The sequence below is a fragment of the Tachypleus tridentatus genome, chromosome 9 (genome assembly GCF_004210375.1).
Source record: "Tachypleus tridentatus isolate NWPU-2018 chromosome 9, ASM421037v1, whole genome shotgun sequence".
Classification (NCBI taxonomy): Eukaryota; Metazoa; Arthropoda; class Merostomata; order Xiphosura; family Limulidae; genus Tachypleus; species Tachypleus tridentatus.
The window spans coordinates 157,903,670-157,919,611 of NC_134833.1; the positions used below are offsets into that span (position 1 = coordinate 157,903,670).

General features: G+C 33.1%; 1 protein-coding gene and 1 non-coding gene across 4 annotated transcripts; both read right to left on the reverse strand.

Moving 5' to 3' along the window:
- Positions 1–2,325: 2,325 nt before the first annotated feature.
- On the reverse strand, positions 2,326–11,873 carry Ip259 (NSA2 ribosome biogenesis factor-like IP259). 3 transcript variants are annotated; one of them, XM_076458166.1, is made up of 3 exons: positions 11,715–11,821; positions 7,409–7,529; positions 2,326–3,178 (listed from the first exon to the last, which is right to left on the reverse strand). In XM_076458166.1, exon 3 carries the CDS (start codon positions 3,146–3,148, stop codon positions 2,366–2,368), a length of 783 nt encoding a protein of 260 aa, XP_076314281.1. In that variant the 5' UTR covers positions 3,149–3,178; positions 7,409–7,529; positions 11,715–11,821; the 3' UTR covers positions 2,326–2,365. The 3 variants fall into 3 exon arrangements, with proteins under 3 accessions (XP_076314281.1, XP_076314282.1, XP_076314283.1); XM_076458167.1 differs by lacking the exon at positions 7,409–7,529 and having other exon boundaries at positions 11,777–11,873; XM_076458168.1 differs by lacking the exon at positions 7,409–7,529 and having other exon boundaries at positions 11,721–11,839.
- A 3,602-nt stretch (positions 11,874–15,475) lies between these two features.
- TRNAV-AAC (transfer RNA valine (anticodon AAC)) lies at positions 15,476–15,548 on the reverse strand. The gene has a single exon. It is a non-coding gene; the product is annotated as a tRNA-Val (tRNA).
- Positions 15,549–15,942: the final 394 nt, after the last annotated feature.

Sequence of the window (15,942 nt, forward strand, 5' to 3'; positions counted from 1 at the left end):
ACTGTGATATATACAAGGTGTCCATAAATTATTCACCCCATTATAAGCCTTTATAAATTCTCTATTATATGAGCTATCCTGAAACGGTTTACGGCAATTAGCAACGTAACTCAGTCAATAATTCAATAACCTCCCACGCGATCCTCGTTGGCAGCACACAGAATACGAAGGTGGTGGATGATTTCGTTCCAAACATTGAGAAACATGTCTTGCGCGGACGTTCTGCGAAATAAAATTAAAAAAAAAAGTCTTGAGTTATGTGATTAATTACCGTAAACCGTTTTAAGATAGCTCATATAATAACGAATTTATAAAGGCCAATATTAAGGTGAATAATTTATGGACACCCCGTATTATATGTATAGTACTTATTATATAATTACTTTTAATTAAGTTGTCTAAGATCGAAAGCGCCACCAACCTACAAGAATATGAAAGCAAACGAGATTGCGAAATTGTTGGTGCGTTAGTACGTTCGAGAAAAATCACACCCATAAACAGATATACAAGTATATAAATAGCTGAAACAACAACAATTATTTGAAGAAAACAGACTTGTTAATTCTAGAAGGCCGTTTTTTACTTAAAGTTCCATTTTTATCTTTCCGTTCTGCATGTTTGGCTGCCCACGATGATGAGTTGGAAACAACCGTTTGAGTTTTTAAAAAAGTTTTTGGTTTGTTGAAGACGCTCGAGAAATCGAGACTTTTGCCTACGTAAGTTTAATCGATGTATAATTTATTGCATCTGGAACACATCGCATGTTGAGATACACGACAAATCCTTTACTTAAAAGGTCGATTTCGACCTTGTTAATGATACGTAAATACTAATGTTCATTACACCTAGGTATATGTGAGTGTTTTGATTATTTTCTAATTTTAAATAAAGTAGTAACTTGTTTAGGTCTTTTCATGTATGAAACAGGTCAAAGGCATATTATAAAAAAAATCAAGAAACTGTTGGATGTTACAGGGAGACAGAATATTATGGGGTATACTGTGAAGTAACAAGCCATAACTAAATGTTCGTGGTCTGTAGTTGCTATTTTAGGCTTGATGGGTAGAATATTCTTATAGGAAATGTTCAAGGCGTCTGAAACGGCTTTGGACAAGATAGTTTAACAAACGTAGCCATTTTCAGTAAGTAAATCAAACACTTCATTAGATGCTGTTTTTCGTGTCGCTGGAGTGAAATCTCCCAAGCCTAGAAAAATTGACCAAATTGTCTTAACTGGATGAAGGAATCATATCTCATAAACGAAAAAATATGTTTATAGAGTAGACTGATGTATTTATTTTGTTCTCACTAAATACTGTATTGATGTTAAAGAACGCTACTAGTGGTTCTGCGCAAAATTAAAGATATTCAACAAAATGCCCCATTTTTATTTCCATATCAACCCCTTTGCGTGATCCGTTGGATTGAAAGGTGATAAACTTATAGACCAGTTTATCTAATAGCTGATTATACTATTGAACAGAAGGCTAAAATTTACTTAAATTGTAAAACAATTTTGTTTTTGATTTCGCGTAAACTACGCAAAGGTTATCCTGCACAAGCCGTCCCTAATTTACTACAGTAAATTACAGTACAAGACTGTAAGGGCAACAGCTAGTCATCATCTATCGCCAACTCTTGGGCTACCTTATTACAAACGAATAGTGGGATTGATTGTCACGTTATAACGCCCTCACAGCTGAAAGGGAGAGTACCTTTGATGTGACGAGAATTTGAACCTACGACCCTCAGATCACGAGTCGAGTGCCCTCACCACATGTCCATATCAGGCCTTAAATAGATGTGATATCCATTTGTAACTAAATAAACTTGATTAAAAATTTAAAATAATGTGAATCTTGAAAGGAAAAAGTATTGATACCATTATAAATCATTCCACACGAATCTTAGAATGAAAAAATATGTAAAGTAAACCTGCTTTCAGATTACTGAAAATTCTAAAACATTTCGCAAGTGAACATCAAACCTACCATTTTCTGTGATCTCTTCATTTTTTACTCAGTTAAACTTTAAGAATGATTTATTTAAAATTAAACATCACAGTCTTGGAATAAAGCAAACAGCAGCCTAATGATCCAAGGAAAACATTCAACACGTTCACCAAACCAAACTGGTCATTTTAACTCGGCAGCGTTTTCAATGAAAGGAACCAAAATAACTGAGCTTTAAACTACGTCACTAAAAATATTAAATGGATGGTATGGCTAGAATCTATAATCTTGTATTTAATATATTTTATGTGATTCAGTCAATATAATTAAAGATTCACTGGTCTGATCAAAGTTAGCGGATGGACTGAACGAGTTAGTGTCAACCTTTATTTCATTCATAACACAATACTGATCTATACAAGTAATACAGCATTAATACAGCCATCATTTTCTGGATTATTGGTAACCTGTGCATATTTGCCCCACACCACTTTACCACCCTGTGTTACTAAACCAAGTTCACTGATATTTACTTCAATGACAGTACCTTTTGTTATCACACCCAGAGACGTATACATGGGAGAGCTGGGGTTCTTTTTTACACCAATGATTGGAAGAGAAAATGTGGCTTTAAGTTCAGGGTGAGTGACGTGAGCTTTCTTAAAACGTAACGCCATTGGTCGGATAAAACGCTCAAATTTTGGTGGTTTACGGGTAAAACCTTCTCCTACGTAACACACCTTAGTAACCATACGTTTCCAAGCTTTCTTCTTACGTTTTCCTGTTTTTATGACACGAAATACTTCTGATTCACTCATTCCTTTAACTTTGGGTAACGGCACATCCCATTTTCCCGCCTTCTCTTTTCGTTTCTGCTTAATCATGTTGGACAAGACCTTTGCTCGAGACTGTCCCTCTCTGTCCAGTAGGTATGCTGGTACTGCTCCTTCATGTACATTGTCTTCTGTCTTCTGCTTAGTCTTCCTTTCTTCGTGCATCTTCATTGTCTTCTTCATCTGGACTTTCTCAGTAAACCTCTGCTTGTTGTACATCTTTGCCTTGAGACCACGAAGCTTTTTAGCTTTCTCTGCCATTTCGTGGGGTTTACGCCCCTCCTTTTTGCGTTTTCGTTCATGGTAATCCAGACGGTAACCATACCTCTTCCGGTGTAGTTCAATGTGTTCATTCTGTGGCATTCTGCTTTGGTTAGGATGTTACCTACAGCACTGTAATAAAAACAAAAATTAATCTCACTTCTGTGTGTGTTTTATGTCAGCACTTTAAACAACAATAAATTTTCTCTTTACTAAAAGTATATGTTTCAATAGTGATCAGCTTTGAATAAGTTACATTTAAACATGCATTGTAAAGAAACAGTCTTCAACTTATCCACATTTTACACCAGGTTTTCCGTTTCTGTTAACATTGTTCAGTTTGCCCAATCCAAAATACCGTCGGAAACATGACTGAAACACTTGGTTAAAAAAATGCGAAATTAACCGAAATGAACAAATGGATAAACTAAACGAACGTTGACAAATTATTATTAGGTATATGATGTATTAAAACAAACAATATTATAATTCAGGTGAAAAAAGGATGAACAGCCAATTGAATAATAAAGATTGTGATAAAATTAATATATGACTCAAGGTAAATTTTCTTAAATTTATACAGATGTTAAGGTGGAAGCATGAAAACCTGAGGGTAAGAATAGCCTTAACTTCCGTTTCTTCTCAAAGTAACACAACTTGGAAACCTTTTTAACTGAATAACTTATAATTTTTAGTTTGGTCTATAATGAATAATTCTTCAATAACATATCAGCAAGCCTCTACTTGTTACAGAAACTGTTTTAGAATGTTACAGTTTTAAATACCACGTCCTCCTCTGTTCATCACTACACAAACATCTCTAGCAAAAAGGTTTGGTTTGTTTTTAATATCGCACAAACTACACAAGAGCTATCTGAGCTAGCCATCCCTAATTTAGCAGTGTAAGACTACAGGAAAGACAGCTAGTCAGCACCACCCACTGCCAACTCTTGGGCTACTCTTTTTACCAACGAATAGTGGAATTGACCATCATAAGCATAAAAGTAAACATTATTTTAAATTACATTTAGAAGAAACCTTTCCACAGAAAAAAAAACATTTTACAAAGTAATTTCATAAAGTGAATAATAAATGTAAACTTACAATTATAATTTTGTGGCATTACAATGGTATAAAACAGAATTAGTGAATGTGAAATGGTCATTTATAATCCTAATTTAAACATTTCACCCTTTGGCATCCACAACCAGCATCAGTACAAATGGTTAACAAAACTAAAGAACAAAGGACCATTTAATGTCAAGTCATTCCTGTGCATAAACAGACATTAAAATTAAACTATTTTCAGAAAATCAACTTCCCTCTTATAAGATGCTGACCTCTATGACTACTGACCTCATCTTATTTGATATGGTATTCATTCTGTTAGGAGAATAAAACTGTCTTTATCCTATCAATCCCCCATACAATACTGTGAACATCACCTATTAGACTTATCTCAAGAAAAAGGTTCAAGGTATTAAATAAGGTTTTCATCTCCAAAATCACACCGAGTCCTTGTCCAATAAGTCGTTAACCCTTCTTAGATAAAGAGATCAAAACTTGAACATCATTTCAAGTGATATCTAAGTAAGGATTTGTTTAAAGAAAATTACATCTGTGAACTTGTAATCAATGTTTAAACGTGCATTACTTTTACTACAAGCAACATAACACGGTCTCAATGGCTCAAATGACTTATTTATCACTTTGCCGAGATTCTTTACTTCAGTCATCCTATTGACGAGGTTCCATCTACATTAAATGTATGATCACATTCAAATACTTGTTAATTACCTACACATGTTCAGCAACATATTTCTCCACAAGCATCCAAACAAGAGCATCCACCCTGCAAGTACCATGTGTTTAGCCTTATCTAAGATAAACATGATGGATCAAGACAACTGACAAGCATGACATCACACAGTTTCTTAACTGGTATTTTAACTTCAAATGCTAATTTATTTGATTCATATTTATGGAATTAAGTTATGATTTACTATCAAATACAAACATATTTTTTACCTATTTTGAGCTACATACAGGAATTTAAAAATATTACTTATTTGTCATGTGCTTATGCTGTTTTGGCATACACACATGGTATAGAAAGTTGTTTAATAACTTGTTTCTTTGTTATCTATACTAGGTAATGTCTATCTTACCCAACATAATGATATAGTAGAATATACCATTCATGTTAAAAGAACTGGCACCACAATATCATTTGCTGGCTGAGTTGATATCTATACATATCAGTCAACTAATACCACATGAGAATAAAAATCATGAAGTAACATTATTAACGAGACAAAGAAACCAAGTTAACCCTATCATGACATATCACCAGTCAAAGGCCATGTCACAGCATTTGTTGACATGTATTCAAATTTTTTATTTAACTACTATTTTATGAATTTATGACAATAAGTTTGGTAACAAACAGTAGATTATAACTCAAGTTTTAGTATTATACATTAGTTATTGTTGATGACCAGAAACCCATTTGAAATAAAAATGTATCTCAGAACAGCTGGTATGGGTATTGACACTTCTTCTGATAAGCAGAAAACAATGTTTTGATCGTCCTAGGCCATCTTCAAGTTAACAAAGAAAGAGTTAACCTTGTTAGCCTGAAGATGACCTAGAAAGGTTGAAACGTTGTTTTCTGCTTATCAGTAAAAGCGCTAATACCCATACTGGCCATTCTGAAATATATTTATACATTAGATAATTTCTTGATTTAAAAGTAAATATTAAAAGGAGACACCTAAATGTTGATTTTTGTGAGTCACATGGTATGTTTAATGATGCACTGGTTCAAATTAGGTGTTTGTGGTGTTAAAGTACCAAACTGATAGTTTTGTATAAATTAGGAATTGAAGCAACAAATATTAACAAGCTAGAATATAAAATAAGAACTTTGTATCTTTTCATTTTGCTGAAATATGGTTTATCAAACACAGTGGCCCTGTTTACCTCTTTTTTTTTAAAATGGTCCCTTATCAACACTGACTTCAATATATGACATGAATAACCAATCACAGCTTAGAATGTCTCCTCATTCTTTCAAAATAAGATTTCAAGAGATAAGTTGTGCTTTTAGTTTGCTTGACCTAAATACATCTCAGTTAATGTGTTTTATAAATTATAGTGGAATTCTATGGTATGAATATAGTAATGTGCAATTTTTTCAATTATTCAATTGCATGTATAAAACCTAAAAAAAAGAAAAATTCATATTTTCCATGTGCAAAATTTTAAAAAGCTTAGCAACCTACATCAAGCAACAAATGAATTCAAAGGTTATAGTGAGAAGAGATAATTCTTTGGTTTACTTCTTTGTTTATTGTTCTGTATTTTAAGGAAAAAATAAGTTACTTTTAAATAGCAAAAACCTATATGCATGTATAATAATTGAAATATGACTGTATATTATAATATGCTAATCCACTAACAGACAGAGTCACTTTGTAAAAACTAAAGGTCAGTTTTATATTATTAGGTATAGTAACATGAGTGCATGTGTACCACTGCAAAGTCAATATAATAAAAATAATAAATACATTTAAATGTATACTGTTATGAGATTTAGCTATTTAATATAAACATTTGTAGACATTCTATAACAACAACAACAAAATTTATATATTCTTGGTCATGAGGTCAAACATACTGACAGACCCCACAAAATTATGGTGCAGAAAATAACAGACAAATTATATGGTCTTACTGAAAACAAACATTTGAAATATATTTACAAGATTTTAAAAATTACACAAATTTATATGGTCTTACTGAAAACAAACATTTGAAATATATTTACAAGATTTTAAAAATTACACAAATAATATTTGGGATGATAAACAAATAATATTTGAGATTTTTGGGATGATAAACAAATCATATTTGAGATTTCTGGGATGAAGAATAGTTTTCAGTCATAATATCTCTTTGTGCTTGGAATAGTAATGAAAGAAACTCCATACTTTCATAAATAAATCTTTAAATATAATTTATTAAAAATGTAACTTTTTTTGTGTACAGAACACTTACAATCTTTACTAAAAGTTTACCAGTTTTTTTTTAAGATGCACACACTACATCCAAAATTATAGTATAAATACTTAACATGTGCAAATGTATATACAAACTTGTGTGTGTTATACTAATCCCACTGCAAAAGGGTTAACCTGTCAAATTCATACAAGCTTAGTTCATTTACATCTAGAGTTTGAATGAGTAAATACATATTTTATGATCATGACTTGTTTCACAAATGTCCTTCTAGACAGAAAGCAGTCACAAATTAGTTCTGACATGAAACAAAAAAGAATAAAAATACTGGGTTACTTTTACCTCTGAGTTTCTGAAGACGTACACACCCTACAGATGTCGCTTTATGTTTTTTTGTTTTTGCCCCTCCACTCATGGATTTTTAGTGCCTAATCAGCTGACAAATTTGGTGTCTGCCAACTGTCTTTATCAGTAATAATTAAAAGTTCAATAAATGATTTTGCACATAATAAATTGAAACACTTTTAGCCTTTCATTTCTTAGTGGCTATTCATCCAATCATATATGTCACAGAACCTTCAATACTTGTAACAACAGGGTTTTTTCATATCTTAACTTCATACTGATATAAACTGAAAATGCTGTAGTTATTATAACTATCTTATTATGGGAAAAATAACCTGCAGAGAGTTGGCCAGATTGTACATCTGAAGTTTGTTTTTTTGTTGGAGAAAATTACATATTTACCACAATGTTATTTCATTTCACAAATAATGTATTTTCCAACATTGTACTTCGATCACATACATCAATTCAGAAGTTATGCATTTTTGATTAACATGTAAATTTCTAACCAAATCAACACATCCCCAATGATACACTACAGAGAAAAGACCTAAAGATTATATAATAATAAGCTACTAGTATGTTTATGGTAACCAACAGTGCAGATTAATGGATGTTTGAAGTTATTTGTCTTTAACTGGTTTTGACTTAAATCTCTATAATCTTGGAGTCCTTGGGTAGTTGATTTTAAGTTTTCTTTAAACTGGTGACATTAAAAACATAACATGTCCCACACTACAATGGTAAGGTGTCTGTAACTGGTATCAGTTCAACTATTATTTACAGAATATTCCAGCTACAGTTCAAAATTATTGAAGTCATTACACCTCCACCTGTTATTACTATTACTGATAGTGGTAGCAGCAGCAGGCCTATATTACAAAAAAAATCATATTCACAAGTTCATTAGATCATGGTTTGGATGTAGAATCTGTTTCTTTCACCAAATGTTTCAGAAACATTTTTCCAATAAAAAAAAATTCAGAGAAAAAAACAACAAAAAACAATAATCTAGCTATTTCATCAAACTATCTTCTTGGACCAAGAAGGCTATCATAGAGAAAGTTCATTATAGGATAATATAGCATGAAGACCTTCAAACAAATAGATTCAAGAACCACAACTTGAGGTCATGGATTACCACATCTGGAAGATGTCTCTTGTGCTGATAGTATGCGAGGTCAAAAAGGTGTTGAAATATGAATTCCCGATGGAAAAGATCAACTTCACTGCCCACAGACAGAAAGACAACCAGGATAAATCCTGTCCACAGTTTGTTAATGTAAAGGCTTGTTTTTTTTATGAATTTCATGTAATGCTAAAAGAGAGCTATCTGCACTAGCCATCCCTAATTTAGTAGTGAAAGACTAAAGAGAAGGCAGCTAATAACTGCCAACTCTTGGGCTACTCTTTTTATCAATGAATAGTGGAGTTGACCATCACAAAATAACTCCCCTACACCTGAAAAGGTGAGTGTGTTTGGTGGTGCAAGGAATTCAAACCTGTAACTCTCAGATAGTGAGTTGAGTGCCTGTCAGTGTAAAGAGAAGTTTAACCACACTTAGATTGGCTACTAAAGCATAATTCCATACTATTGTTAACAGACTCTTGAAGGAAACACAAACAGAAGAAAAATGTTACATCAATCCTTATAAAAGTACTGTCTGGAAAGCTTCTGCAAGATTATGGTAAAAAATTTGGTGACAGGATGAATCTTTTGACATTCAGAAATATGATTAAGACATTCAACATGACCTGCAATCTACTCCTGACTAACTGAACATAGGAAACAACCATGAAGAAGACAAACCACATATGACTAAATCAAACTTGGACACCACAGGCACAAAATAAGTCTGCATCTGTAGACAGTGCTATAAACTATTGCCACAAAAGCAAAGACTGCAGTGAACTTTACAGTTAGAAAAAGGCAAAACTGAAAATGTTGTGACATTTCACACCCAGTCTTTAGGTGGAGGAACAGGACAAAGTTGCAGAGAAGAAAAGGCTACCATACTCTGAAGAAAGATCGAAATGATGTAATGTGCAAGAAGATAAATGAATCAAATAAATCTTGCATTTTACAATTAAAAATGCAGCAATCAGAGAGAGTCACATTCTTTCCCCCACCACTCCTTTTCACAAGTGCATACATTTATAATGGATAATGTCAAATATCACCTTTAAAAACTCAGCAAGACCTTCTCAGATCCAGAATGATTAACAATCCCAATCATTTTTGTAGTGTGAGGAAAAGTCTCAACCTTAATGTAGCCATGAAATTTGGTGCAAGTACAATCACACTTCACAGAGTTATTAACCCAAAACTTTGAAAATGCCCTATTTCTCATCACACAAAAAATGCTTCAAAGTGTTTCAAATTTGGTGAGGTCCCTTACGAACTTCCCATATTGTGTAAAATTTTCTTGTACATTGGCCTGTTACTTTTGGAGATGCATGGGCAGAAACCAACACCCCCCAAGTAGTCACTCAAAGAAAAGATAGCATGTTTATTGACTTGTAAGAGAACAGTGCAACTGTAATTGATGCATCCAATACAATATTACATTGATAAAGAACACTAAAAAGCCATAATGAAGTAACTGCAATGGTGGTTGTTCTTGGTATAATAAACCACACAGGTATACAAGCTTTTGAGCAGCATACAAAACAACAATAGGACAAACTGAAAACCCAGTTCAAAAAATGACCTCAGTGCATCTTCATATCAAAATACTGACAACTGCAGATACAGTTTGTTTGAAGTTAAGCACAAAGCAACACAATGGGATATCTGTGCTCTGCCCACCATGGGTATTGAAATCCAGATTTTAGCACTGTAAGTCTGCAGACATATAGCTGTGCCACAGATACAGAACAAGTTGTAACATGTCATTTGATTGATATCAAGTCAATAAAAATTATTACAAACAGCTGTAGTGGGAAAAAACATCAAAAACACTTAATAAAAATGAATACTGGAACAGCATGGCAGAGTAAAATGACCGAGAAAAAAGCAAAACCCATGACAACATAAAACAATATCTAAGCATTACTCTGGATATTTATTGAGAATTGTTTGTTTTTTAATTTCACGCAAAGCTACTCGAGGGTTATCTGCGACAGCCATCCCTAATTTAGCAGTGTATGACTAGAGGAAAGGCAGATAGTCATCACCACCCACTGCCAACTCCTGGGCTACTCTTTTACCAACGAATAGTAGGATTGACCATCACATTATGATGAATGCCCCCACAGCTGAAAAGGTGAGCATGTTTGGTGCAACAGTGATGCAAACCCATGACCCTTAGATTACGAGTCGCACGCCTTAACCCACCTGGCTGTGCCGGGCAATTCATGGAGAAAGTAGAAGCTAACACAATTTAACCTCTTAAATACAAGACACATAAACTGGTATATGAATGTAAATAATTGAATAAGATGATGTCCTATTTACCAACTGTTTTGACCTCAAAATACTTTTGGCCAAAGCTCTTCTAAGTACAGTAGGATTTTTCCCCTTTGGATATTCACAAAAAAAATGTCCCACCATAACAACACTAATTAATCTAATGTGATAAATAAATTGGCATATGTTCCATGTTTACCAGTTGCTTATCACAAATCCTTTTTTTGAGCCGTGCTAATTACACACACCACTTCATGGGAGGCCTCTCTTCAGACATTCACAATGAAATAAATAACCCAACATGATATAACCACTTAAATACAAAGCAAATAAATTGATAAATGAACTTAAATGCCTGAATAAGAAGGTGAACAAATAAAAATACATACAATGCCGTGTTTACCAGGTGTTTTGACCCTCATATTCGTGGTAGGCTGACAAAATACACGTGGCCTTTTAGTCTTAAAAACTTTTTAACCCGAAGATGACCTCAGAAGATTCAGATGTTGTTCTGTACTTTACTCTAATTAAAGTTTTAATACCCAGCCCAACCATCTTTAGAATACATTTAAACTATATCGCTACGTTTTAGTTCTAAGTAAATAAGAAAAGACGAATAAAATTTTTTTTCAGTCTTATAAGAACATTTTCTTTGTTACGTAAGCTTTGTAATAAATACTATTATAGGCCTGAACTGTAGTGCAAATATAATCATGCCAGTGTAACCAGTACTAGGTAACGTCTTAAGCCTAATCGCATGTAAAGTGATTCAGTAATATCAGTCGCTACTCTTAGCGTGTTTCATACAAATAACAAAAGTTTTAAACTCGTAGGTCTAGTAATTATTATCACTGACTAGCTTTGACGCAAATAAAAAGTTTTATTGAAATTAACATTTACCTTTAAATATTTTTCTTTGATACGACTTATATTGGAAAATGATAAATTATTCTTACTTAGCTCTCCCTCCGTACGTTAATTTCGACCAGGCTGTACTAAAGTGTATCACAACGACAAAATTGTACGAGGTATAAAATATAAAATAAGATAAAATAAGAAATATTTATTTTTATGTTATGAACAGAAATATAAATTCGATATTCAGAATAAACTGTAGAATAACGGGGCGATTTTTTATTGTTTAATAATGTATTTATACAACTTTTACATTAATTAAATACAAAACACAATTGTTCAAATTAAAGTTTCGTTTTGAAAAAACTTTAAATTGTATTTCACCAAACGACATGAAAATAATGAGCTTATAAAACTTAAAAAAAACATAAATAATGTGTCATCCAACTAACATTCGATTTGCTTGTGCGATTCGTAATCTGAAGGTCATGGGTTCGCATCCCTCGTTGCGCCAAACATGCTCGCCCTTTCAGCCGTGGGGGAGTTATAATGTAACGGTCAATCCCACTATTCGTTGGTAAAAGAGTAGCCCAAGAGTTGGCGGTGGGTGATGATGACTAACTGCCTTCCCTCAATCTTACACTGCTAAATTAGGGACGGCTAGCACAGATAGCCCTCGAGTAGCTTTGTGCGAAATTCGAAAACAAACAAATAAACAAACATCAATTTGCTTACTCTTATTGTTATAATATTAATGAGTGTGAAGGCTTAATCGTAATTAAAATATACGTTTATGTTGTTTCTTTTTTGCTTAATTAATACAACAGGATACAATGGGTGAGAAATCAAGTACAGTTTACAGTCAAAAATACTTTGGTAATAAATGTTTCTATTTATTGCAATGCTTTATTTGTTGTTGTTAAACATCAGACTACGCTATGGACTATTTGTGCTCTGCCCTCCATGGGTATCTAAACCCGGTTTCTAGCGTCGTAAGTCCACATTCATGAGCCACTGGGAGGTCAGTACGAGACAGTAATTCAATCAGCTTCTCTGCATTAGATAAGCGCCTATCGGCGCAACCTCTTGCTAGTTGTCCTTGTAAAATAGTATTCGTTCGTTAGGACTATGTAATCCAATTTACTAAAAAAAAAAAAAAACATTTCAAAATAATAATAAAATAATGAAGCTTTAGGTTTAATACCAAAGCAAGCAAGTTGGTGAGCAGTAACTTCGGAAGACAAAAGAGGTAAAGCGCTGTTTTTTTACACTTTCTGATTTCGAGTAAAATTAATAGATTAAAAGGATTGTGGGAAATACAGCTTGCAGACGACTTATTTTTTATAACAGTTACTAGGTAATGGTTAATAATAAAAAGGCAAACAATGATTTAAAAGCACAGTGAAGTGGTGGAACATAGTACGCATTTCAATAGCACATTGGTCTGGCTTCTTGAAGTGTTGTCTGTAACTTAGCGACACAGGGCTTATAAATAAGTAAAAATACAAAAGTTTAATGTAAGGAAAACGACAAGCTAGATTATAGAATTATACAAAAATATCAAGGCTGGTCTGTTTTCTTATTTACCATATTAGTATAATGTGCTTCCTTAGTGAAGTATCAGAATCTATTGGTTTTCCAATATTTTGTTGGCTTTCGGCGTATAATAAAATCATAATCACAAATAACAATTAAAACAGTTTTTAAGAGTATACGTACGCATATTAAGCTAAGACTATAAACGTATGTTTTTTAATATTGTTTTGCCAAAAATAGTTTATAATTACAAAAGAAATGCACTAAAGAATCCAAATATTTACTAGTCATTTCAAAAATAGTTTTAATATTTTAATTGACTCATTTTGGGCCGCCGACTATGTCTGTCTTGAGCCCTTTTTGTGTACTTTTTGGATTTAATGCCCGTCCACTGTTTCATGTCATCTTCCCATTTCCTTCTTTACGACTCTTCTATTCTTCATATTTCCACTTTTACTTCTACTAAAGATTCTGCTTTTTGTGCCTTTTTTATACGTCTAAAGCATACTATTTTTCTTTGCTCTATCGTCTCCACGAATTCACTTTTTGAGGTTCAGAGAATAGGCACTAGGGTTATACTTGCGATTGTAAGATTGTCCTACGAGTACAGACAGACTAAAGTCTTCAAACTTGTTTTCTCTGGAGTGGAAACGGGTAAGAAAGGATGTGATTGAAATGTTTAGGATTATTAATAGAATCGATAATATAGATACATCAAACCATTTTTGTACCTAACAGTGAAAACAATAGGTCATAAATTCAAATTTTGTCAGCGTAGAAGTTGTCTGTATCTTTGATAGTACTACTTTTCAAAAAGGGTGGTTTGCTTTTGGAATGAGCTGCCTTCAAGGGTGGTGGGGTCTGTTTGCTATCTGCGCAAGCCGTCCTTAATTTAGTAGTGTAAGACTAGAGGAAAGGCAGCTAGTCATCACTACCCACCGCTGACTCTTGGGCTACCAGTTCAAGTTTTCATCTTGTTTTCCTAGTGACCAATAGATGGCGAAGAGCGTATCAAATAATCGAAACCTTATTTACAATATTAATCAACAGCTAAGATCGCGTTATTTCGATGTTTCTTTTCCCCCAAACTATATCATTTTATAATTTATTAAAACCAGGAGAACTATATCACTTTATAATTCATTAAAACCAGCCACATTCTATACGCTCAGCGAATGGCTTTTGTCCATATAATTATCCAACAATTGGGCGTGATGGCTGACGGTAAACGTCTTGATATGCTAATACATCTGTTACTTATTATAATTTATTTCAAACGAGCCTCCAATTTATTGTTACATATTACGATTTCAAACAGCTTGAAAGTGAATTAAACTGTAATTTGGATTTAGAAGTTAATTAAATGTACAGATGTATTAAATTTTTATACTTACCTACAAATTTGATACACAATTTTTCTTTCTTAATACAAATGATGATGTATATACAAAAATTTTAAAACCAAATAATATTGAGTTTTGTGTCCGAGTCGGAACTTCCTTGATGGTCTGTTGAGAGTTCACGACTAATGAATTGATTCTGAGGTGATACAGGTACATTCACTTAACGGAAGGGCTAACTAGTTCTTACTGATCACACCTGAGTTTTTTATAGCTGAATTTATATAATGTCTTCGTAAAAACACTAACAACTAAAGTTAATCTGCTAAAGTTAAACGGTTTGTAACGTTCGAAATATATTAATAACAAAAATCTAAATCTATATGCAAAAACGGCTCGTTTGGGTTGAGAAAATATTTTACATAGAAGAGCGAACAACGTTTGGACCTTCTTCGGTCATCGTCAGGTTCACAAAGAAAGAGGTAACTGACCGAAAGCTGACCACATGTTTGGAAGGGGTTGTGTAACTGAGTGTCGGAATGTAGAGGGTGGTGTTAGATGTTTGAATATATAATTTTATTATTTTATTATATTAATATAGGTATAAAGGCGTTCCTTCATATTGGTTTATTTTGGGTTTAAGTTGTTGTATAAGTAAGGCTTCTTTAATTTTGCGTTTGTTCATGTTTATTCTTTATTTAGTATTGTGAACCTGACGATGACCGAAGAAGGTCGAAACGTTGTTCGCTCTTCTATGTAAAATATTTTCTCAACCCAAACGAGGCGTTTTTGCATATATATTCCTCTACAAGTGGGTTTTCTCGCCAACACTGATTAAAAATCTAAATCGATAAAATAAAGAGATTTTTTAATTGAACAATCTAGTGTGAAAACGTACATCTTAGTGGAAAGTACAAAACATGTTGTGCCTGCCAGGGCTCGAACCTGGGACCTTCCGCGTGTTAGGCGGATGTGATAACCACTACACCACAAGCACGTAACAATAGTTATCTATATATATTATTATGATGTATGTACATATAGCTACTTATAAACATTTTCTTATCATATTCACGAAACTTTTAATTTTCATCTCCATCAACTGCAACGTAAGCTAACGGCAACCTGTTCTTACAGTTATAACAATATTAGCACTAGTACTAATCAGAGGGTTCGGAACACATTGCTGAGCGATGATTTTGAACCTTCGGTTCTGCTAATTTTACTAATAAAGCTATTTAACTACTACGTTATATTTTATTTAAATAATTTTGAGTTACAGGTTGTCCGTACAACTTAAATGAAAAATTAGCATGTAGTTTAAAAATGTGTCACATAAAACTGTTGTCTTGCTTCTATATTAAAAAAAACGTATTTCGTATATGTATATG